The 22,357-nt window shown below is 45.3% G+C and overlaps 1 protein-coding gene across 1 annotated transcript in view; it reads right to left on the bottom strand.

Moving 5' to 3' along the window:
• Nucleotides 1–10,528: 10,528 nt before the first annotated feature.
• WSCD2 (WSC domain containing 2) overlaps nucleotides 10,529–22,357 on the bottom strand; it is a 144,941-nt gene continuing 133,112 nt past the window's right edge. The window contains exons 8-9 of the mRNA XM_021008043.2: nucleotides 19,061–19,261; nucleotides 10,529–11,357 (exon numbers count right to left, since the gene is read on the bottom strand). Of these exons, the coding sequence (XP_020863702.1) occupies nucleotides 11,005–11,357; nucleotides 19,061–19,261 (554 nt within the window). The 3' untranslated portion in view covers nucleotides 10,529–11,004. The remainder of the gene's footprint in view (nucleotides 11,358–19,060; nucleotides 19,262–22,357) is intronic.

Genomic DNA, 22,357 nt, shown 5'->3' with positions numbered 1-22,357 from the left:
TTTGTTCTCTTGAAGCAATACAGCTAGTCCTGGAGAAGAAAAAAATAATTACATCCTGAAGGCACTGGAAAATGAACATTGGGTTGGGGAAGAGGAAATCCAATCAATCTTTCATGAGCAAGACTGATTATTTGTATATTTTAGGTAAAAGTACTAGGGTCATCAGTGCTAATGAATCAATGATGGTGTGTTTGATGTGTCTGCAGACTTGCATGGATTTCACAAAATTTGTCTTTCACAATAGAAATTTTGATTAGCCAAAATTTTCCCCAGACTGACATTGTCATAATATAGGCTAGAGTCTGATATAGGCTAATAAATCATTGACTTTATCAGCAGAAGAGAGGGCACAGACTTATGCAGTAATAAAGAGTGCTGGACCAGGAGCTAGAAAGATCTAGCTTCAAGTCTGTTTAGTCATTGCTTCCTAGGACTTCAGTTTCTTTCACTGTAGAATGGGCTGGCCTCTGAGGTCCCTTCTAGCTCTAGAGCTAGATTTAATTAGAGCTAATATAGGATCCTAGGATCCTATGGGCAAGTCACTTCATTCCTATGAGTCTCAGTTCTTTTGTCTGTAAGATGGAAATAAGGGGACTTACTTTACTTATCTCACAAGTTCTCATGAGGATTGATTGAGACAATGTGCATGGAAGTGGCTTGTAAACTGTAAAACTCTCTATAAATGTCATGTCTTCTTACTGCTAGCTGGTGTTATGTTTTTTATTTGTTACAGATCCACTCCATCATCCATCTTCCCAAGGAAGATTTGGTCCCTAGGGATTCTGGCAGACTTCCATGATGACAAACATTGGTTTTCAATAGTCCAAAGATTAAGTTGAGAGTAGAACTTTGTCCCCTGTATTTATGGGAAAGTGAGAGAGGGAGGGAGAGAGAGAGAGAAAGAGAGAGAGAGAGAGAGAGAGAGACAGAGAGAGAGAGAGAAAGAGAGAGAGAGAGAGAGAGACAGAGAGACAGAGAGAGAGAGAGAGACAGAGAGACAGAGACAGAGACAGAGACATTCTTCGTGTTGGTGAGCCAACTAATAAAGCTACTTTCTCTTAGCACCTGCCTTTTCCTGTTGGGTTGATTTTCCTCTTCTTAGGGAAGGGGACCTGCTGGCATGTCCATGAGAGAGGCTTCCTTCTAGCTATAGAATCAGAGTATGTTCAGGATGAAAGGAACCTTTAGAGATGATCTAATCTAACCACCTATTTTATAGATGAGGAAATTGAGGCCCAGAGAGGAGGAAGTGACTTGCCCCTGGCCCATTCCAAATTAGAAGCTGGAACACTTGACTCTGTAGCCCAGAGATCTTCCCATCACACCTCTCTTTTTCTCTGATTAACATCAGCTGTCTGAATCAGTCTTCATTCCTACTACTCTATGAAGGTACTGTGAAATGTACCTTCCTGGATGGCTCCAGAAAGACCTTCCTCTGACAATTACTCACTGAATGATCCTGATCAAAGTATGTAACCTCTTGGATCTTCTGTCTCCTTTTACATAAAATGATGGGATTGGGTTAGATGGTCTCTAAGGCCCTTATAGCTGACTCTTAATAGTTAGCCCTCAAGCCACCACAGACCTCTGAAATGGAATATTGTGCTGTGATTTTGAGAGACATTTATATGAGGTCAGCATTGGTGGAGATATTTTCAAAGGTTGAATGCCTAGGATTAGTCAAGGAAGGCTTTCTGTAGGAAATAAATTACTGTTTGGAGGCAGTGTGATACAGTAGAAAGAACACTAGCTCAAGAGTCTGAGGACCTGGTTTCAAATCCTCTCTTTTCAGTTTACTACCTGTTTTACCTTGTGCAAGTCACTTGACCCCATTCGTTTTTTGTTTCCTCATCTGTAAAATAAGGGGGTTGGACCAGATGGCTTCTGAGGCTGCTTTCTAGAGGCTCCCCTGTGCCTCAACGAATGTAGCTCACAGACAACAGGTTCTTTTCCTTGGCAGGGGGAATGTGCAGGCTTCCAGCACCAAGGACAGTGGTGTGGTCTGTAATTCTGCTGATGCCACATTTTATGAGCTTAATGAAAGTACTTGGAATCAAGCAGAAGCTACACAGGCTTCTAGGGCAAGGACTGGACAGGGACATAAATAGCAATGAAAGCCAATGGCTGATTTAGACATTGGACCTTGATGAAAGCAGGCCATTTCATTCCAGGCACTGCCTACCAGCTCCTCCTTTACATCCCAACTCCCAGCCCAGAAATACTCACTGGCTCCAAGCTCCCCTCCAAGAGTCTTTCCATATATGGAGTCATATAATCCAACATTCAAGCTGTTTGGGGCTCTGAAGATCATCTGATCCTTCTTCCTCCTATCCTCCCTCTCCCCCAATTTACAAAGATGGGAACTGAGCAGCCTAAGTTACATGGTGAATTAACCACTACCATGGCACGATGTCAGGACCCTTTAAAGGACTCCTTTCCATCTAATCATGGCCTCTGAAACTCCATGATTAGAACTTCACTCCTTTAGCTTAAAACTTTGATGTCTGTTCTTCTGGGAAAAGGAGTGCTTTAGTTATAGAATCATAGGTTCTCATATGTAGGAGGGACCTCAGAGGTTATTTATTCATGCATCAATAGAAAACTTTTCTGGAGCATCTGCGGCAAATAGTTATTCAGCTCACTTTTGAAGATGTCTATTGAGAGGGAGCTCAAGGAATCTTAGAATGTTAGAGTCAGATGGCACTTTGGAGGCTGTCAAGTTCACCCCAGACCTGTCCAAGAAGCCATTCTGCTACATTCCTGACAAGTGGTCTTCTAGTCTTTGCTCCAAGACCTTCAGTGAGGGAAAGCCACCACCTTCAGAGGTTGTCTATTTGCCTTCTTGATTTTTTCTCCCTTTCATTGAATCTAAATTTTTTAAAAAACACTTTATTCCCCCATTACATGTTAAAATAATTTTTTAACACTTAAAAAAAGTTTTGAGCTCCAAATGCTATCTCTCCCTCCCTCCCTGCCCTCTGATCTGATACAGGTTTTACATGTGCAGTCACGTAAAAGGTTTCCATATTCAGTCATTTTGTACAAGAAGATTCATTAAACCTAAATTTGATTCTCTTTAGCATCTAGCCACTGCTCCTAATTTCATTTTCTGGGGCTAGTCAGGTGAAATCCTCTTCCATGGAACTGCCCTTTGACTTTTTAAAGAATTCTCTTCCTCACCTAATCATACCCAATCAGTTGCAAATTTTGTCTATATGATATTTCTCATCTGTACCCCTTTACTCAAATAACTACCCTCTCCAGTTCAGAGACTTGTGTAAAACATATCTCTGGGCCTTGTCTTCATCCGTAAAATGAGGGAGTTGGTGGGACAGCTAGGTGGCACAGTGGATAGAGCACCAGCCTTGGAGTCAGGAGGACCTGAGTTCAAATCTGGCCTCAGACCAAACACTTGACACTTATTAGCTGCATGACCCTGGGCAAGTGACTTAACCCCAATTGCCTAAAAATTAAAAAATAAATAAATAAAATGATTGGCTCTGTAGTCCCTTCCAACTTTAAAATACTATAAGCCTTTACATGTTACTGGGGGAAAATAAAATAGTATTTAAAAATACTATGAGTCAACTTTATCATCCCTCCCTCCACCAATTCCCTGGTACTCACTAAATCCCTGTGGGTATAGGCATAGAAGTCATAGGGGCCATAGAGTTTAGATATGGAAGGAAAAGTATAGATACCTTAAATCACTTACTCTGACCCTTTTATTACACAAATAGGAAACTGAAGCCAAGAGGGGGAACATGACTTGGCCAGGGTCACATCTTTACTTATTCTTCAGTGAAACTCTTCTTTCTAGTACTTCTATACTCGTTCCACCCCCACTTCTCTTAGTTGTTTCTGCCAGAAACAGAGACCGAAGGAAAGAAACTTTACCTTTGCTACCCCATTCTCCCCACAACCAAACCCAAAGTCAGAAGCACTTGTCCCAGGAACAGCCTTGGAATGCTTAGGGAGCCTACTGTTAGAGTTCAGAACCATGGCTAGCACCCCCCAGAAAATGCACCTGGGGAAAGGTACATTTGAGCGTTTATGAGCTGGTGCCTGCTACGTACCGGGCACTGTGCTAAGTGCTTTACAATTATTATCTCATTTGATTTTCACAACAACTTTGTGAGGTAGATGCTACTACTATAACCATTTTACAGTTGAAGAAACACAGATAAGCAGAGGTTAAGTGACTTGCCTAGGGTCATAGTAAGGACCATTTCTTTCTCTTTTTGGGGGGGGGGTTAGGCAATGGGGTTAAGTGACTTGCCCAAGGTCACACAGCTAGTATGTGTCTGAGGCCGGATTTGAATTCAGGTCCTCCTGACCTCAGGGCCAGTACTCTATCCACTGCGCCACCTAGCTGCCCCCATAGTAAGGATCAAAAGCCAGACAAGATCAAGTCTTGCTGACTGCAGACCCACTGCACCCCTGGCTGCCTCTAGAGTAGGGTAAGGTGGGGATATGAAAGAATCTAGGAAAGCCCTCCCCTCCACCCTCAAATGGATCCCTACTGGCTTGTTTTCTCTGGTCTCTCGATGTGCTGCAGAGAACTCTGGGTTGCTGAAGCTAAATGTTCAATGCCTCTCAGGATTTCATGACCTAAAGAAACATTGAGCCAACTTCCCTATTCCATGCCCAAAGATGACACTCTTCACTCACCACAAAGAGGCAAGCATGTTGAACTGTATCTCTAACAGTGGAAAGGGGTTGGGGCAAAGCCATCTATATTCTTGATCATAAAAGTGTCAAATCACCTGAATCCCCTTGTAACCCAAGGCAACTTGGTAGTCAAATGACTTTCTAGGGTTAGGACTTAGTATGGGGACCAAGGTTGAAGTACAGTTTGTATCCAGGGTAAGAGTTCAGAATATAGCCAGAGTCAGGCCTCAGCATGTGACCCGGGCCTGAGTGTAGTCTGTGTTCACTTTTATGGCTGAAGTTAGGACTTGGTCTCTATTTGGTTTTAGGGGATCAGTTTGTGGCCAGAGCAAAAAAGTTAATTTCCTGAACACCAGCCAGTTCATAGGAAAAGGTCCTAGATCTTATTCCTATTTTATAGTATGCAATATAGTACATTTTATGCTGTAAAATATAGGGTATTATGCTTAGGTTGTTTTCCTGTTCATCCATATCTCCCTATAGTCAACTGCAAGCTATATTCTGCTTTAGGAGCAGAGAGCTAGATTCCTTCACCCTGAGGGAGCCTCAAGACAAGTGGGATCCTGAAATGCTCCTCTGCCTGCTTTCTGTCCTTGGGACCACCCTGACCTTGGATACGAAGATGTGAGGCTTTCATAAGCTTTTGGATTCCTGACTGCCCTGCAGTGAATGACCTTTTTGCTTGCAAGAGTAAGGAATCATGTGACCTATTAAAAACATTGAAAGTCAAAAGATCTGCTTTCAAGTTTTGGGTTTTCCACTTGTTAGATTTGGATAAGCAACTTTCTCATTTGGGGCCTTCATTTCCCCATTTATAAAATGTATCAGTCAAAAGTCTTTAAAGATCCTTCCAGCTTAGATATTCTGTGATTTTCCTCTTTGAATTCAGCAGCTTGGGACTGCCTGGTTTTCAGCTCCCTGAGTAATGCCCTCAAAGGACCTTGTTTTGAAAACAATCCCATCCAACCTCTTTCCTATCTTTCTTCCCTCCCTCCTGCTGTACCAGGCTCAGGACTGGCTACAGAAAGAGCCCTCCTGAGGCCTTGGGATCAGGTTTCTTCAGAAGTGGCACAACTTCCCAAAGGTCATGGTGAAACTCAGTATCCTCTTTGAAAAGCTACTTGGGAGTTTGCTGATGTGGGCATCCACCCATTCACATGGGACTCCTCACCACCAGCTCTGGTCCCCTCCAAACAACCCCTCCCATCCTGAACTCTACTCTAAATATCAACACACAGGAAACAGGGCCTCCTTCTCCAGACCCACACCCATTCCTATGCACACAGAAGGCAGAGTCACTCACTCGGTCACACAAGGCTTGCATGTCTCTTATAGTGACAAACACAGACACCCAGACATCGAAGGCTAGAATCAAATATGAACAACATAGGGTGCTGAATTCAACTGCCCCTGCTCTTAAACACACACTCATATTGAAGACAATTATTTTCACATGGACACCAATATGGCAGAGTGGAAAAGACCATTGGACTTAGAGGCAGGAAAATTCTGGTTTCCAATCTTGCCTCTAACTCTTATGATCTATGCCTCAGTTTCACCATTTATAAAATGGGCAGAATACTACCCTATTACACAGGGTTTTGTGGGGCTCAAATGAAATCATGTAAGTTATGGTGCTTTGAAAATCATAACATATTTTATTTGATTTTTCAGCTCTAATTTCATTAGTATAAGGAACTAGTAGTATTAAGGATAGTAAGGATCTTACTATCTGCTGGATAGTGATGATATCCTCATCTACCAATGCAACTTAGCAACAACTGGAGTCATACATTACTCATATGTGTAAGACCTGGTTTGAGTCCTCATGAGAACTTAGACAAAGTCACAAGGGCTAATGGAATGAGTGCTGGTTGTGGAGTCTGAAGGTCTGGGTTCAAATCCTAGCTCTGATGCTTATTAGCTTTGTGATCCTTCTCAGAGCCTCAGTTTGGCCAGTCTCTAAAATGGGGACAATGACCCTTGGATGACTCATTTCACAGAGCTGTTGTAAGGAAAACATTTCAGAAACCTAAAGGCTCGATAGAAATGTGAGCGAGGGGCAGCTAGGTGGTGCAGTGGATAGAGCACCGGCCCTGGATTCAGGAGGACCTGAGTTAAAATCCGCCTCAGATACATAATAACACTTACTAGCTGTGACCCTGGGCAAGTCACTTAACCCCATTGCCTAGCCAAAAAAAAAAAATAGAAATGTGAGCTACTGCTCCCCGCTCCAATTCATCTTCTGGGCTCCTCAGACCATCTGAGGATGCTTCATCTGCGAAATGCCCACCATCACACTTGCACTATTGGCCTCACTGGGCTGTGGGCAGCAAACTGTACTAACACTAATAACACGTAACAAGGGATTAAGAGCACCCCCTCTTTTTCTGTGAGTGAGCTTCCCCAGGGGAAGCTGGTTACTCATATATATGCTTCTATGTAATAATATTTTTATCGTCCTTGAAAGTTTGCAAAGTACTTTACTCACACAACCTCATTTGAGCCTTATGTCCACCCTCTCAAGTAGGTACTATAGGTAGAATTGCCCACATTTTATGGTTGATCAAGGATCATAGACCTAGAGTTGGCAGAGACCCCAGAAGCCATATAGTCCAATCCCCTCATTTTTCAGAAGAGGAAACTGAGGCCCATAGAGGCAAAGGGACTTAGGACCATTGGATCTTAGATCCAGAGCTAAGAAGGGACCTCTGAGGCCATCCAGCCCAATTCTCTCATTTTACAGATGAAGAAAGTGAGGCCCAGATAGGGAAAGGGACTCACCCAAGGTCACACAGGTAGCAGAATTTGAGCCCAGGTGTTATTCTCTAGAGCAAGTGTCATGGACCCACATCTTAAAGTGTCAGACGCTAGAGCTTCTTGACCCCTTCTCAGAGGGATTTCTCTCTCACCCACTGGAGTTTTCCACAACAGTTTTGCACATGTGCACATGCAAACACAATCACATGCAATGCATGTGTGCGTGGAACACATCACGCACAAGGTACCATGTAGGCCACAGCTACATCAGAGAAAATCGACAAAATGCTCATTTAATGGTGGCATTAACCTGAGGAGTGTTCATACAGAGGTGGGTGGCTGGGATAGGCCCCTGGGAAGAAGCAGCTCTTGGGCATCTGTCTTCTGGGCACACTGCCCTCCAGAGAGCTGGCATCCAAGCAGGGTGAGGGCACCCCAACTCCCCCTCCCACCTTGATTTGCTAAAGAAAGACTAAAAATCAGTCCAGGGAACTGCATACAAAATACATTCAGAGACCCCAAGGCCCCTGGGCTCAGGATGTCCCCGGGTGTACAGATGTCCACACCCAGATGAAGACAAGGAAGCTGAGGGATTAAGTCAACTCAAGGAATGTGGGTGAGAGAGAATCAAGGGATTAAGGGCACCCCCTCTTTTGTGTGATTGAGCTCCCCCAGGGGAAGCTGGTTACTCATATGCCTCTTAAAAAAATATATTTCTTTGTTGGCCTCCAGCCACCTTTCAGGTATGCTTCTGTCCTGGGGGTGAGCAGAGGATGAAGGGAGAGGGAGCATTCTGAATGGTGGGGGAAGCTTCACATGATGGACAAACAGTCAGAAAGAATCTGTGGACACGGTATGGCTTCTGCATCCACGTTGCAGGGAGGGAGGGCTGGCAGGTGGCACTGAGGACCTTGGTGGATGAGAAGATGAGGAGGAGGGCTCTGGGCTGGGGGATGGGCTGCACCTTCCCATGCTGAGCTGAAGAAAGCCGTCTCCGTGGGATGAATGTTCCAGTGACTCAGGCCCCCTGATAATCCTTTGGTTTGGTTCCTCCAGGATGAAAAAGCAGTTTTTGTCTAGAGATGCCTCCCTTCCTCCCCTCCCACCCCTATCCTGTCCTTTAAAAGTCTCTCCAAGAAAAGCAGGCATGCCTGAGGGCTGGAGGCCAGTCTATTTCTGTTTGTAGGGAGGTAGAAGTCAAGCCAGGTGGGTGGGGCTGGGAAAGCACAGAGACCTGGGTGAGACTTAAGGATTCCTGTTCTGATCTGATAGATCACCAAGCATTCTAACCCCCTCCCTAACTTAAATCTTCTGAGCCTCAGTTTCCTCATCTACAGAGCAGGGATAATAAAACCTGCACCCCCCACCTCCAAGGGGAGAGATCACCAGAGGAATGTCTTCAATATTCTAGACCTAGGATTTCATTGACCTGAGTTGTTCCAGGAGTGGAGATTCCCTCCACTGTTACAGATTGCCAATCTGTCAGTATTTTATAGTCTTAGGACTGTCTGTGGCATCCCTGGAGAGGTTAAGTGACTTCCCCAGGGTCGTTCTGCTAGTATGTGGCAAAGGCAGGTCTTTTTGACTCCAAGGCAAGCTCTCTAACTGCCTCTCCAGAACCGTGAATTATGGTGGTGATTTCTTTAATTGTCCCAGCAATACACACATTCTCTGGACCCTGGCCTGGATAAGGAGGCACCAAATAGCAGAGAGCTAAAGGGGATTTATCTGTCTGTTGGCTCCTATGGAGCCGATCTCCTTCTGGCCATTCATGTGTGCCCCTCCACTTTCCTCCGGTGGGCATCCAGGTCCTCTCTAGTGTGATCATCACTTCCCCAATGAAGCCTATGCCTATGCAGTGTTGGGGCAGGGGGTGAAGAATTAAGCCACTCCAGTCACTGGCTCTTCAAGGCCACAGGAGCTCAAGGCCTCCTTGCTATCTTCTTTCCCACCAGCCTCCTCTAGACCCCATCCAGGACACCCGGGACCCTAAAAAGAGGAAGGGTTTCTCTGGGACTTCCCATCCCACATTTTAGGAATAGAAATTAACAAGTAAAGATAGGATGTTATTAAAGAACAAGCCCAGATTCACAAAAACCCAAGAGATCTAGGATTTTGTCAGCCTTGAGGGCTTCCCTGTGTGGGATGTCTTTCCACCAAAGTCACGGAAGCTAAATGGTTTAGCCAGCCAGCAACAATCAGAAGAGGGATTTGAACCTAGGTCTTCCTGACGCCAAGTCTAGCCCTCTTTCTATATTGGCCTAGAGACTTTAATAATAATAGCTGACATTTAGACTTGCATGTTAATGTTTGTAAAGCACTCTACATCTGTGGTCTCATGTGATCCTCATAACAATCTTGTGAAGGTAGGTGCTGTAGGCATTATTCTCCCCATTTGACAGATTTGAAAACTGAGGCTCAGAAAGCTTGTGACTTGCCCGGAGTCACACAGCTAATAGGTGTCAGAGGTGGGTTCCAGCCCAGCACTGTCCTTCTCATAGCTTCAAATTCTCAGGTTGGGCAGGAGGGAAGAGCACCCAGTGGGGATCAGGTGAACGGGCTGAAGGATGACCACTTCTTTTCCTGTCCCTATTCCCAAGAGGATGGAGCACCTTCTTGCTCCAAGGCAGAAACTGTAGCATTTTGGAGCTGAAAACAATCATGAAGGGCAAGGGTAGAGATCAAGGAAATGTTCAATAAAAAAGAGGGCTTGAATAGTCACCACTTCTAATGGTCTTGAAGGGGAATGGAGAGTGAAAAAGAAAGAAAGAAGACAGAGGAAACATGGGGAGTGGAGAGAGAGAGAGGAGAGAGAGAGAGGGAGAGAGAGAGAGAGAGAGAGAGAGAGAGAGAGAGAGAGAGAGAGAGAGAGAGAGAGAGAGAGAGAGAGAGAGGAGGGAGAGAGAGAGAGAGAGAGGGAGAGAAGAGAGAGAGAGGAGAGGAGAGAGAGAGAGAGAGAGAGAGAGAGAGAGAGAGAGAGAGAGAGAGAGAGAGAGAGAGAGAGAGAGAGAGAGAGGGAGAGAGAGAGAGAGAGAGAGAGGGAGAGAGAGAGAGAGAGAGAGGGAGGGAGAGAGAGGAGAGAGAGAGAGAGGAGAGAGAGAGAGAGAGAGAGAGAAGGAGGGAAAGCAGGTGGAAAGAGAGGGAGATAGGCAGGTACAAAAGAAGAAAGAGGAAAGGTGGGGGAATACAGAGAGATAGAGAGTGATAGAGACAGATGGAGATGAAAAGAAGAGACAGACAGGGAGAAAAGGAGGAAGAGGAAGAAGAGAAGAAAGACGCTGAAATGTGTGTGTGTGTGTGTGTGTGTGTGTGTGTGTGTGTGTGTGTTCATGTGCCTGAATAACTATTGGATGAATGGAAATGTCTGAACAACCTTTTAGGGATGAGTTTGTTTTCATGCAGGGAACTCCTGAATGGGCATAGCAGCAAAATGGGTCATCCAAAAGCCAAGACCGAAATTTAGCCCAACCATCTGGCTAGCTCTCAGAGTATGGAGCTGGCCTACTCTGCGGGGATCCCTGGTCCTCCTCCCTCCCCACCCTTGCTATCCTGGTCTCCCCACAGGCCTCCTCATCATCTTGGGTAGTAGTCATCTGGGACTCCCGTGAGGTTCCTCAGTTTGAGGGCCCTGTCCACCATCTTGATGTAGGAGTTGATGGTGTTCTGCATCTCAGGAGTATAAGGGTCATACTCTAGCTTTCTCAACCCTGAGCGCTTAAAGTTTCCATCCTTCTGGCCCTCCACGCACAGGAGCCTGTCCTCTAAGACATCCACATCTAAGAGGCTGACCATCCTCTCCAGCTGGGTGAACAAGTCCTGCTTGAGGTCTTCAAAATGCACCACCAACACCTTCTTGCCATACTTCAGCCAGTCCAATGTGTGCGTGGCCCACCATGGTGCATAATTCTTCACAAACTCTGGCCACTCTGTGAAGGAGAGAAGTGAGAGGGAGTGAGCCCTCAGAGTATGTACTGAGTAATAGAGTACTGGATTTGAATTCAGAAGACCTAGGTTCAAATCCTTCTTTCAATGTCATGTGATGTTGGGTTCAACTCATCTCCCTGGGCCTCAGTTTCCTTTTCTGTAAAATGAAGGAGTCAGATTCAATGGTCTCCCTCCAGATCTAAATCCATGTTCTGACTGACCATAAACAGCCAACCTTCATTGTGGGTTTGGGGTAAGTTTGGGGTAAGAAGGATATAAAGGGTATAAAGAAGGTACCTCTTCTACCTGTGATTTTTGATTTTACAATGAGGGGGAAACCAGATCTGGGTTCAAGTCCCAGATTTGCTTTGTGACCTTGGTCAGGTCCCTTCTCCTCTCTGGGTCTTTTTTTCCTTTTTTTTGGCAAGGCAGAGTCACACAGCTAGTAAGTGTTATGTGCATGAGGCCGGATTTGAACTCAGGTCCTCCTGACTCCAGAGTTGGTGCTCTATCCACTGAGCCACCTGGCTGCCCCTGGGTCTTTCTTCCTCTCTAAAATGAGGGGGCTTGACTAGATGACTCCTCTTAGCTTGAATGATTCAGGACTCTTAAGAGGCTTTTCAGAAGACCATAAATAGAAACATTAGCTGAAATTCTGGGCCCCCAGGCATAGATGTTAAATGGCAGAAGAAGCATATTTTCAGCAAAGATCTTACATCTTCCCCCTTCGATGCCTTTCTTCTCATCCTAGCCCACCTCCATGATGCTCTGGCTGCTTGGGAAGTATTTATACCCAAAACAACAAGAGGGTTTTTTTTAAATCACAGAAACAGATTATTATAATCTATCTGCCTGATTGGACCCATACTGTTATAATGGGTTAAGACCAGATGCATCTGAATGATTAAAAAAGATCTAGCACTTGTACAGCTTTAAAATTTTTCAAAGTACTTTCCTCTTCTTATTTCTGTAAAGCCTTATTTGTAGGGCAGATATATCAAGTGTTTCGACCGTCTTAGTGCAGTTCTAAGTTTTAAGTTGTTGTTGTTTTAATCACTTAAATCTGCATTAAGACTTTGGGAATGCCCATTTTACAGATGGGAAAGCAGAGTTTTAAACAGAGATTTGTTCAAGGTCACACTGTCACTATCCAGGGGTCCAATCTCCCAGGCCAAGGGCTCTTTTTTTTCTGACATTCTTTTAATGATGGTATTATAGAGAGAAGGTTGGATTTGGAGTCATACGTAAGTTGTGTTCAGTTGTTTCAGTCATGTCTGACACTTCATGACCCCATTTGGAATCTTTTTGGCAAAGATACTGGAGTGGTTTGCCATTTCCTCCTTCAGATCATTTTACAGATGAGGAAACTGAGGCCAACAGAGTGAAGTGACTTGCCCGAGGTCACACAGCTAGTGAATGTCTGAAGCCGGATTTGAACTCAGGTCTTCCTGACTCCAGGCCTGGTGCTCTGTCCACGATGCCTCCAACTGCAATTAGAGCTGTCCAAAAAGTAGAACAGACTGCTTCATACAGTGAGTATCCTGTTTTTGGAGGTCTCCAAGGAAAACTGGAAGAGCTTCTGTCAGGGATAGTGAAGATGGGGGTTTCTGCTTTGGTGCAGTCTGGATTATACCATCTCCAAGTTTTCTTTCAGCTCTGAGATCCTATGATCTTGCCCAGCACACATGTGCCATGGCTGGCATGAAGGAGCTCAGAACTCTTGACTGTGATTCAATTCAATCCAACAAATGTTTAAAAGCCCTGACCATGTGCAAATGACTGTGCAGGTGCTTGGGGATGCAAAGGCAAAAAGGAAATAATCCCTGCCCTCTAAGAGCTTCCGTTCTAACAGGAAGGAGGTCAGCCACAATCCCTTGAGCACATGTGAGCAGTAAACAGACTTCTGCCACCCAGGTACACCAGTGACCAAGGATGGCTTTCCAGCAGCCTGGCAGACCCTGTGAGAATGTCCAGGGTCTGGTCTTTATTGTGCATAGCCCAGTGCAGCCCCCACCCCCAGGGCCACCTTCCCTTAGGGCCCAGTCCCTTCCCTTGGAACCTAGTCTCAGGGCAGCTAGGTGGTGCAGTGGATAGAGCACCGGCCCTGAAGTCAGGAGAACCTGAGCTCAAATCTGGCCTCAGACCAAACACTTGACACTTACTAGCTGTGTGACCCTGGGCAAGTCACTTAACCCCAATTGCCTAAAAGAAAAAAAAAAGAACCTAGTGTTTGCTCACCCAAAGTCACAGGACCAGAATATCTTTTTGCCTCACAGGTAAATTGCTCATAGCATTTAGAACTGGAAGAGATCTTACAGACCATCTGTACAACTCCCTCATTTTACAGGGGAAACTGAGGCCCAGGGAGGTTGTGGGCACACGGCGGATAAATGCCACTTTGCATAAAGGCCTGTCCTGGTCCTTCCCCACTATCCCCCCTGCCTCCACCACAGTTAGTGTTCTCTCTGTTTTCTGAAAGTTGACAATATTTTGTATTTATTTATCCATGTACAAGTTGTGTGCCTTGGTGGAATATAAACTACCTGAGCACCGTAAACAATGCCCAGAACGTGTTGTTGTTCAATCATTTCAGTCATGTCCAACTGTCTGTGATTTCTTTTGGAGTTTTCTTGGCAAAGATACTGGAGTGGATGAGCAAATGGAGGCAAACAGGGTAAAGTGACTTACCTAGGGTCACACAGCTAGGAAGTATCTGAGGCCAGATTTGAACCCAGCTCCTCCTGACAGAGGCATTATTCACTGAGTCATCTAGCTGCCTCTGCCCCCTGCATGTAATACGTGACTCGAATTTGAGGGTGGTAGAGCCAGGATTCAAATCCAGGTCTTTTGACTCTAAATGTGGCTCTTTCCCAGATGCAACCAGTTAGAACCTTGGATAAAACACCGAGCCTGAAGTCAAGAAGTTTCAATCCAGACTCAGATACTTACCACACTGTGTGACCCTGGACAAGTCCCTTTACATGCTTCAGTTTTCTCATCTGAAGATGAGGGAGGAGGGGTTGGACTTGATGGTCACTAAGACCCCTCCCAGGTGCATTTTGCTATCCCACAATCCTCAGTGAGCTTTGTCCTGGACCTCACTCCTCCAAGTTCCTGAGCCATCTCATTTCCAGGTGTTTTTTGCTAGGGCAATGTTAGGATGGAGAGAGGGGAAGCCCTTGCAGTTATCCCTGGTTTCTTGGTGACTGATCTTAGCATGCACGTTCTGCAATAAACATTGCTACTTGCCCTGGAATGCAGGCACGTGCCTACAGCTCCCGAGGCATGCGAGCTCCAGGTCTCTGTGCTCTGTCTCACTCTCCTGCAGGAACCCATGCCTGATTAATAGCCCAACTGCACTTAATTCCCCAAAGAATCATTAAACACAGTATCTGTTTCATTACACAGATCCAGGACAATTCACCTTGTGTAATCATATCACATAAAACTTTGCTTTGGATCCGCTCCAGGGAGATCATAAAATTAATGTCATGGAACAAAATCCAGATTTTACAGGGGCCTTCAGCCTGGACTGGGGAGATGCACAGCTGGAACTGGGGGTGGTGTGTGGTGGCGAGAGGCAGAGCCGTGTCTCCAACAGCTGTGTGCACCAGCCCGCTGCAAAGCCCAGCGCCATTGAGCCCTGTCACTTTAATCCTTCCCCTTACCGATGAAACTCAGGGAGGGCTGAACTCTGGAAGCAGGGAACCCAAAGGACCATTGAATGGAAGGGAGAGGTGGCTATGGAGAGAGGGCTGGCTTAGGAGGCAGGGGACCTGAGTGTAAACTCAGCCTTGCTGCTTACTATTTGTGTGATCTTACACAAGTCAGGTGCAGTGGAAAGAGCATGATTCAAATTATGCCTCTACTTGTATCATCTTGTGCCGGTCTTTTTCCTCCCTCTGGACCTCAGTTTCTTCCTGTATAAAATGAAGGGTGTTGGAATAGATGGCCTCTGAGGTCCCTTTGTGTCAAAATCTGTGATCTCTCTCTAGTCTCAGTTTCTTTACCTGTAAAATGAAGGAGATGGGACTCTAAATCTATTATCCGTCTCTGGCTTCAGTTTCCTCATCTGTAAAATGAGGGGGGCTAGATTAGGACCTTTTGTAGCTCTGAATCGATGCACAGGTCATCTAGTACAACCCCTTCATTTGAGATTGGAAAAGACTGAGGCCCAGGAGGGGAAATGATTTGCCCAAGGTCATCCCAGCAGAAGTGGAATTCCAGACAAGGTCTTGGATGCCAGATCTGAGGCTCCTTCCTTACCAGACCCTTTCTTCTACCTTTTTTTGGAGAAGGTAAAGATAATCACAGCTTGGTGTTTGTGTGTGTGTGTGTGTGTGTGTGTGTGTGTAGGGGAAATAGGCTAGTGAGAGGAGAGAAAAAGCGAGAGAGAACATAGCCATAGGAAGTCCAATCTAGAACGACCCTCAATGTCAGTTAGTCCTAGATCTAAAGCTGGAAGAGATGTCAGCAAATTGTGAGCTTGGGAATGAAAGGTTCCTTGTCTTTTAGGCCCTTCTGTACCGCAGTCTCTATTCCACCCAATTCCTAAAACAAAGGAGCCAGGAGGGACCTTAGAGGTCATCTCTCACCTCTGTGCATTTGTACAGAGTTTTATTCTCTGCTTCTTAAAACTCTCAGTTTCTTTCTAAGCTCAGACCAACTGTCATCTCCTAATGAGACCTTTCCCAATTCTATTGGTTGCTAATGTCTCGACCCTTAAAAATTTCTTAGTGTTTCTGTTTTGTATATATTTCATATGGACATGGTGTTTCCTCTGATAGACTGTAAGCTCCTCGAGGTCAGGGACTGCTTCATTTTTATCTTTGCATCCCTTGTGCTTGGCATGGTGCCTGGCACATAGTAGGCACTCAATAAATGTTTGTAATTGATTGATGGAGTTCATCTCCTCTAACACCTTTATTTTAGAGGGATGGAAGAGGGAGGAGAAAGGACTGAGCCAAGGTCACACAGCAGCACACAGCAGAAATCCAGACACTCTGACTCAAGATATAATGCCTTTTCCTACCATGTTACGCTACCCCAAAGTCTAGAGACATTTGGGGAGCTAAGATTTTGGCTCAAGGTCAATGAAGGTGTACTTGAGTGACAATGGCTCAGGTGGAGACCTTGAGTTTCCAGCTGGGTCAGGCAACCCAAGAAGGCTAAAGATTAATATCTCAAACTCTGAGGTACCACATCACACCTATCAGATTGGCCAACATGACAAAACAGGAAAATGATAAATATTGGAGAAGATATGGGAAAATTGGAACACTAATGCATTGTTGGTGGAGTTGTGAAATGATCCAACCATTTTGGAGAGCAATTTGGAACTTTGCCCAAAGGGCTACAAAAATGTGCATACCCTTTGATCCAGCAATAGCACTTCTAGGGCTATATCCCAAAGAGATCATACAAATGGGAAAAGGACCCACATGTACAAAAATATTCATAGCAACTCTTTTTGTGGTGGCAAAGAATTGGAAATTGAGAGGATGCCCATCAACTGGGGAATGGCTGAGCAAGTTGCGGTATATGGATGTAATGGAATACTATTGTGCTTTAAGAAATGATGAATAGGCTGTCTTCAGAAAAACCTGGAAAGACTTATATGGTCTGATGCTGAGTGAAGTGAGCAGAACCAAGAAAACATTGTACACAATAACAGCCACGTTGTGGGATGACTAATATTGATAAACTGAACCCTTCCCAGCAATACAAGGATCTAAGACATCTCCAGAGGCCTTGTGATGGAAAATGCTGTCCACATCCAAAGAAAGATTGAAGTTGAATTGCTATTTTTTTTCTCTTCTGTTGAATTTTGTTTCCTCTTTCTGGTGGTCCCTCCTATTGGTTCTAATTCTTACTTACAACATCACAAATGTGAAAACATGTTTAATAGGAATGTATATGTATAGCCTATATCAGATTGTGCACCATCTTGGGAAGGGTGGTGGGGAGGAAGGGGAAGAAAAATTTTAAACTCAAAAGCATATGGAAGTGATTGTTGATTAATCAAAATAAATTAATAAAAAATAAAGATTCATATCCTCAAGAAAACTTCCTTGGTCTGGAGTATGTGTAACCCTGACTTAGGTTCTGGAGGTAGAACTGAGAATAGCAATGTCTTTCTGTTCTCTACTGTAAAGGCTTCCAGGGGTAAAGAGGGGAAGGAGTGGTGGGTAGGACGTTGGCAGACATGCCCAGTCCGATGGCACTAGATAGAGCCCTACGCTGAAGGACAGCTCTTTCATAGACTCTTAGAGCCCTGACAAATGAGCTCCTGGGAGTTAGACTCAGCTGATGATCTGACTCCAGATGGCCTGGGAGGGAGCCTGGCCCAACTTGGTTCAGAGGAGTTTACAGCTCTTTTCTGACATGAGGCTTCCCTGGACAGTCAAGACTGTGCATCAGGTTTGGTGTAGGGGGAAGCCTAGCTTGGTCCTTCCTGGGGGAACTATCTCCCCAAACAGAGGGCGTGCTTGGCGATGTTAGTTCAGGAGCAAATTCTGACCCCAAAAGCTTAACAAAAAGGTTACTGGAACAATCCTAGAGTTTGTCCAGACTCATGGTCAGCACGGTCTCTGAGGCATCATCTGGTTCTTCCATTCTATGTCTCAGGTTTCTTCTAGCTCAATTTTCCATGTTCTATGTCTTAACATTCTCTGGGCTAAATATAGGATAATAAGGTTAGCCCTGCCAGCTAAAAAACATTACAATCTAGAGTCCCTTCCAATCCTAACATTTTAATGTTTTAAGGCCCCATCCAGTTCTGACACTCCTTGTTCTAAGGCCTCCTTATTTCTGACATTCTATGTTCTCAGATTCCCCCAGCTCTGATATTCCCTGTTCTGAGGCCTCTCTCAGCTTTGACATTCTCTTTTCTATGACTCTGTCCAGCTTTAACATTTTTATTAGTTTAAGGTCCCTTCTAGCTCTAACTATATATTTTCTATGCTCTCCGGGAGTACTTAAGGCTTCATTCTCAGTCTCATATTCTGGTTTCAGTCACTAAAATTCAAAACCTCCTGCCCCCCGCCTGCTTGGGAGAAGAAGTGAACCCGCTGCCATCTTCTTTCTCTTCATGTTCCTCTTCCCTGCTGGGGTGAGAATCAGGCAGGGAGCTGTTTGGGGTTATGGGACTCAGCAGACATTCCCTTTAAAGACACGTGGAATGGAGGGGAGCAGATGTTCAATGAAGCTAGAGATTTTTAACTCTTTCCAATGACATCAATTTCATGGGAGCAATTTGTAAATTGCTATAATTAACAGCATCCCACAATATGCTTTGGAGCAGCACCACAGAGAAGGTGGTAACTCTGGAGCAGCAGGGAGAGAGTGAGGAAAGGCCTGGAAGAGACCCCATCACCCACAGGGGACTTGGGGAGTCTATCTCAGAAGATGAGGCTTGGCTTAGGGGAGAGGGAGAAAATCTGATAGGAAGAGGGAGGCTATAAAAAAGAGATTGCTTTAAAAAGATAGTATACATCCCAAAGGGTGTTATAACTGAGTTTTTCATAGAAAGGATGCTCTACCCTACTGTCTACTCCTATGCACACTCCAGGGATGCTGCAAGGACCACAGACTATCCCTAGAGGTCTTGCCTGCAGATGCCCAACCTCCTGAGCTTATTTCAGACCTGTTGGGGGTGGGTGGCCTGACTGGGGTGCCAAGCCAGGGTAGCACCCACGGTCCTTACCTTTGCCTTTCCAGTGGGCCTGTGAGGCGAAGCCAATATGGCCACCATATTTGCGGTTGAACTCTGCCATGAGGGCCTTGTAGGGGTTTCGGATGAGCAAGATGGCAGCGTCAAAGGCTTCAATCTCCTTCTGGCCACTCTCATGGGTCTTGATGCAAATGGTCCTCCCACTTCTCCAGTGGTCCCTCTCACCCCTAAACCCTGCTCCTCAGAAGACAAAGAGATTCATTAATAGAAGGACATGGGAAGGAGGGGATATTCACAATAACAGCTTAGCACATTGTAGTTATAGAATGCTCTCATATCCATTATCCCATCATCTTCCTAAAGGACTAGTCTTCCCCTGTGACTCTGCAGTTCAGCACTCTTCAATGGCTTCCTATCCCTAGGACAAAATGCAAATTCCAGGGCTTGGCATTTAAAGCAACAAGTTCTGGCCTCCTTTCCCAGTCTTATTTCATATTTTCCCCTTCATGCACTCTCCTTTTCAGCCTTCCTGGCCTCCTTGGTATATCCTGAAAAGTATTCCATCCCCAAGCCATGTCCCTTGCCTGGAGTACTTCTTCCCCTCCCCTCTGCCTTTAGTATTCCTTCAAGGCTTAGCTCACAAGCCACTTTCTAGAGGAAACCAGATCTCTTGGTTGGTGAGATTCTCTCTTGCTCCCTCAAATTCTCATCTATGTAATGAACTATTTGCATGTCATTTTCTCCAGTAGAATGTGGCCTCCTTGAAGGCAGGAACAGTTTTGATTTTTGTCTTTGTTATCTCCAAGACGTGGCCAGTGCCTTGCATAAAGGAAGCCCTTAAGATGGATTGGACTGAATTGGAGCCATTAACCAATCAAATATTTATAAAGAAATACATATAAATATTTATTTAATAAACAACTATTTATAAATATGTTTATAAATAAAATGAATGTTGATAAAACTCCCACTATGTGCCAGGCAGATAGTGAAAGATAGAAGGGCCTGGTGTGCTGTGGTACATGGGGTCATGAAGAGTCAGAAACAACTGAACAACAAAATATACCAGGGTGTTTAGCATACAAAGGCAAAAGTGAAAGTCTCTGCCCTCAGGGACCTTATGTTTTATTGCTCTCTGTGTGTGTATATGTAAAGTAAATGCAAAATACAAGATAATTTTCTTTAATTTTTTGAGAGGGGAGGCACTGACCAGCATCTGGGAAGATTTGGGAAGGCTTCATGTAGGAGGTGGTACTAGAGCTCAGTCTCGAAGGAAACTAAGTATTCTAAGAGGTGGAGGTGGGCAGGGAAGTCATTACAGGCATAATGATGGCAGGGGCAAAGGCATGGTGGTGGGGGATAGGATTTCTGGTGTGAGATGAATAGTGCAAGTGTGGCTTTTGAATTTTACAGCTGAGGGGTCATACACATGGCGGGTCATGCCATTGGTGAGGTCGGAGAGAGGACCTGAACCCAGACCCTCTGGCTCTAGGTCTGAGGTGCTTTCCACCTCAAGGTTCACGAACTGGTGCATCTTTGCTTGGCCACCATTCTTAAGCTGGGGCCCCAAGAGCAGGCCCTGCCTTTAACAAACCAATACTAACGTCACCAGCAGCAGTCACCAAAGGCCTCGGATCCACCGAGGCCCAACCTGGACTCTCGATGGAGTCATGAAATGGTCTGGCCTAATACGTCCATTTTGCTGCCCTTTGCTACAATGTGGATGCAGCCCATGGCCTATCTCAGCTGGTGGGGGCACGGAGGGAAAACGTTGCCTCTGCCCAGTTTGCTTCTGCCACAGATTCTACCACCAAACACCAGGGAGGGAGCCTGGCACGGTGGAAAGGGTGCTGGCCCAGATTCTGGTCTTAGCTCTAACCCAGCTCTGACCTTCCCTGTTTTAGGGCTCCTTCCAGCTTTGACATTCCCTGTTCTAAGTTCCCTCCCAGCTCTGACCTTCCCCGTTCTAAGGCCTCTCCTAGCTTTGACATTCCCTGTTCTAAGGCCCCTCCCAACTCTGACATTCTCAGATTCTGTATCACATACACAGACAGCTCCATGAATGGACATTTCCTCCCTGTGCTGTGTGTGCCCCAAAATATATCGCCTGTCCTCAGGGGTTACATGGTCTGGCAAGCAGGGAGGGAGACAAACAGTCCTCCTTGCCCATTTCTCTTCTGGCCCTGATGGGTCTGGGATTAGCATCCTCATTGCTAAACCCCATGGGCTGGAAATGCTGGAGAGAAAACAGAGAACAGAACAGAATCCTGGGCCTCCTGCAGACTGAGCCCAGATAAAATCGGATGCTGGAGAGCTAATTCTCTCTCGTCAAGCCTATGGGCCCTGCTTGGTTCCCTTGCTGCACAAAGGGGAAAACAGCTAAGGTTTTGTATTTCTGGTTATTAACATGCCCGAGGAGGAAGGGGGAGGTGATAGCATTTGTTAAGACACCAAGAGGGAAAGCAGGATGGAGCAGGACAGTCTGTATTACCGAGCCCAGAGGCCTGGAGGCCAGAGGAGGAGTCCTAACTCTGCCACTTTAAAGCTGAGTAACCTTGGGCAAGTCAAGTACACGAGGTAGAGACAGGAACACCTTAGACACCAAGCCAAACGCCTATTCAATTCAATCCAATGGACATTTATTAAACACCTACTGCAGCTAGGTGGCGCCATAGTGCATACAGCGCCAGGCGTAGAGTCAAAAGATTCATCTTCCTGAGTTCAACTCCATCCTCAGACACCTACTAGCTGTGTGACCCTGGGCAAGTCACTTCACCCTGTCTGCCTCAGTTTCCTTGTCTGCAAAATGGTCTGGAGAAGGAAATGGCAAACCACTCCAGTATCTTTGCCAAGAAATCTCCAAATGGGGTCACAAAGAGTCAGACAGCACTGAAATGACTGAACACCAACAATAAGACCAGAGAATCCCAGGTTTGGAAGGAAGCTCAGTGGTCATCTACTGCCACTCATACCGGAATAGAATCCTCTCTATAATGTATCTGAGGAAAGAACTCTGGAGTCAGAATGCAGATGGAAGCAGACTATTTGCTCTCCTTTTGTTGTTTTGTTTCTTCTTTCTCGTGGTTCCTCCAATTGGTTCTAATTCTTTACATCATGACTAATGTGAAAATATGCTTAATATGAACATATAAGTAGAGCCTTTATCAGATCACACACCGTCTTGGGGAATGGGGAGGAGAGAAAATTTGAAGCTTAAAATCTTATGGAAGTGAATGTTGGAAACTAAAAATTAGTAAATAGTGTTTAATTAAAAAAAATAATGTATCTGAGGAATCTGAGAAGGGGCTATCCCACCTTCCTTTGTTGGAA

This window comes from Phascolarctos cinereus, unplaced genomic scaffold (assembly GCF_003287225.1).
Source record: "Phascolarctos cinereus isolate Bilbo 61053 unplaced genomic scaffold, phaCin_HiC Scaffold_4;HRSCAF=312, whole genome shotgun sequence".
Taxonomy (NCBI): domain Eukaryota; kingdom Metazoa; phylum Chordata; class Mammalia; order Diprotodontia; family Phascolarctidae; genus Phascolarctos; species Phascolarctos cinereus.
Note: the sequence above shows the minus strand (reverse complement) of the source record. Positions and strands in the feature narration are given on the sequence as shown.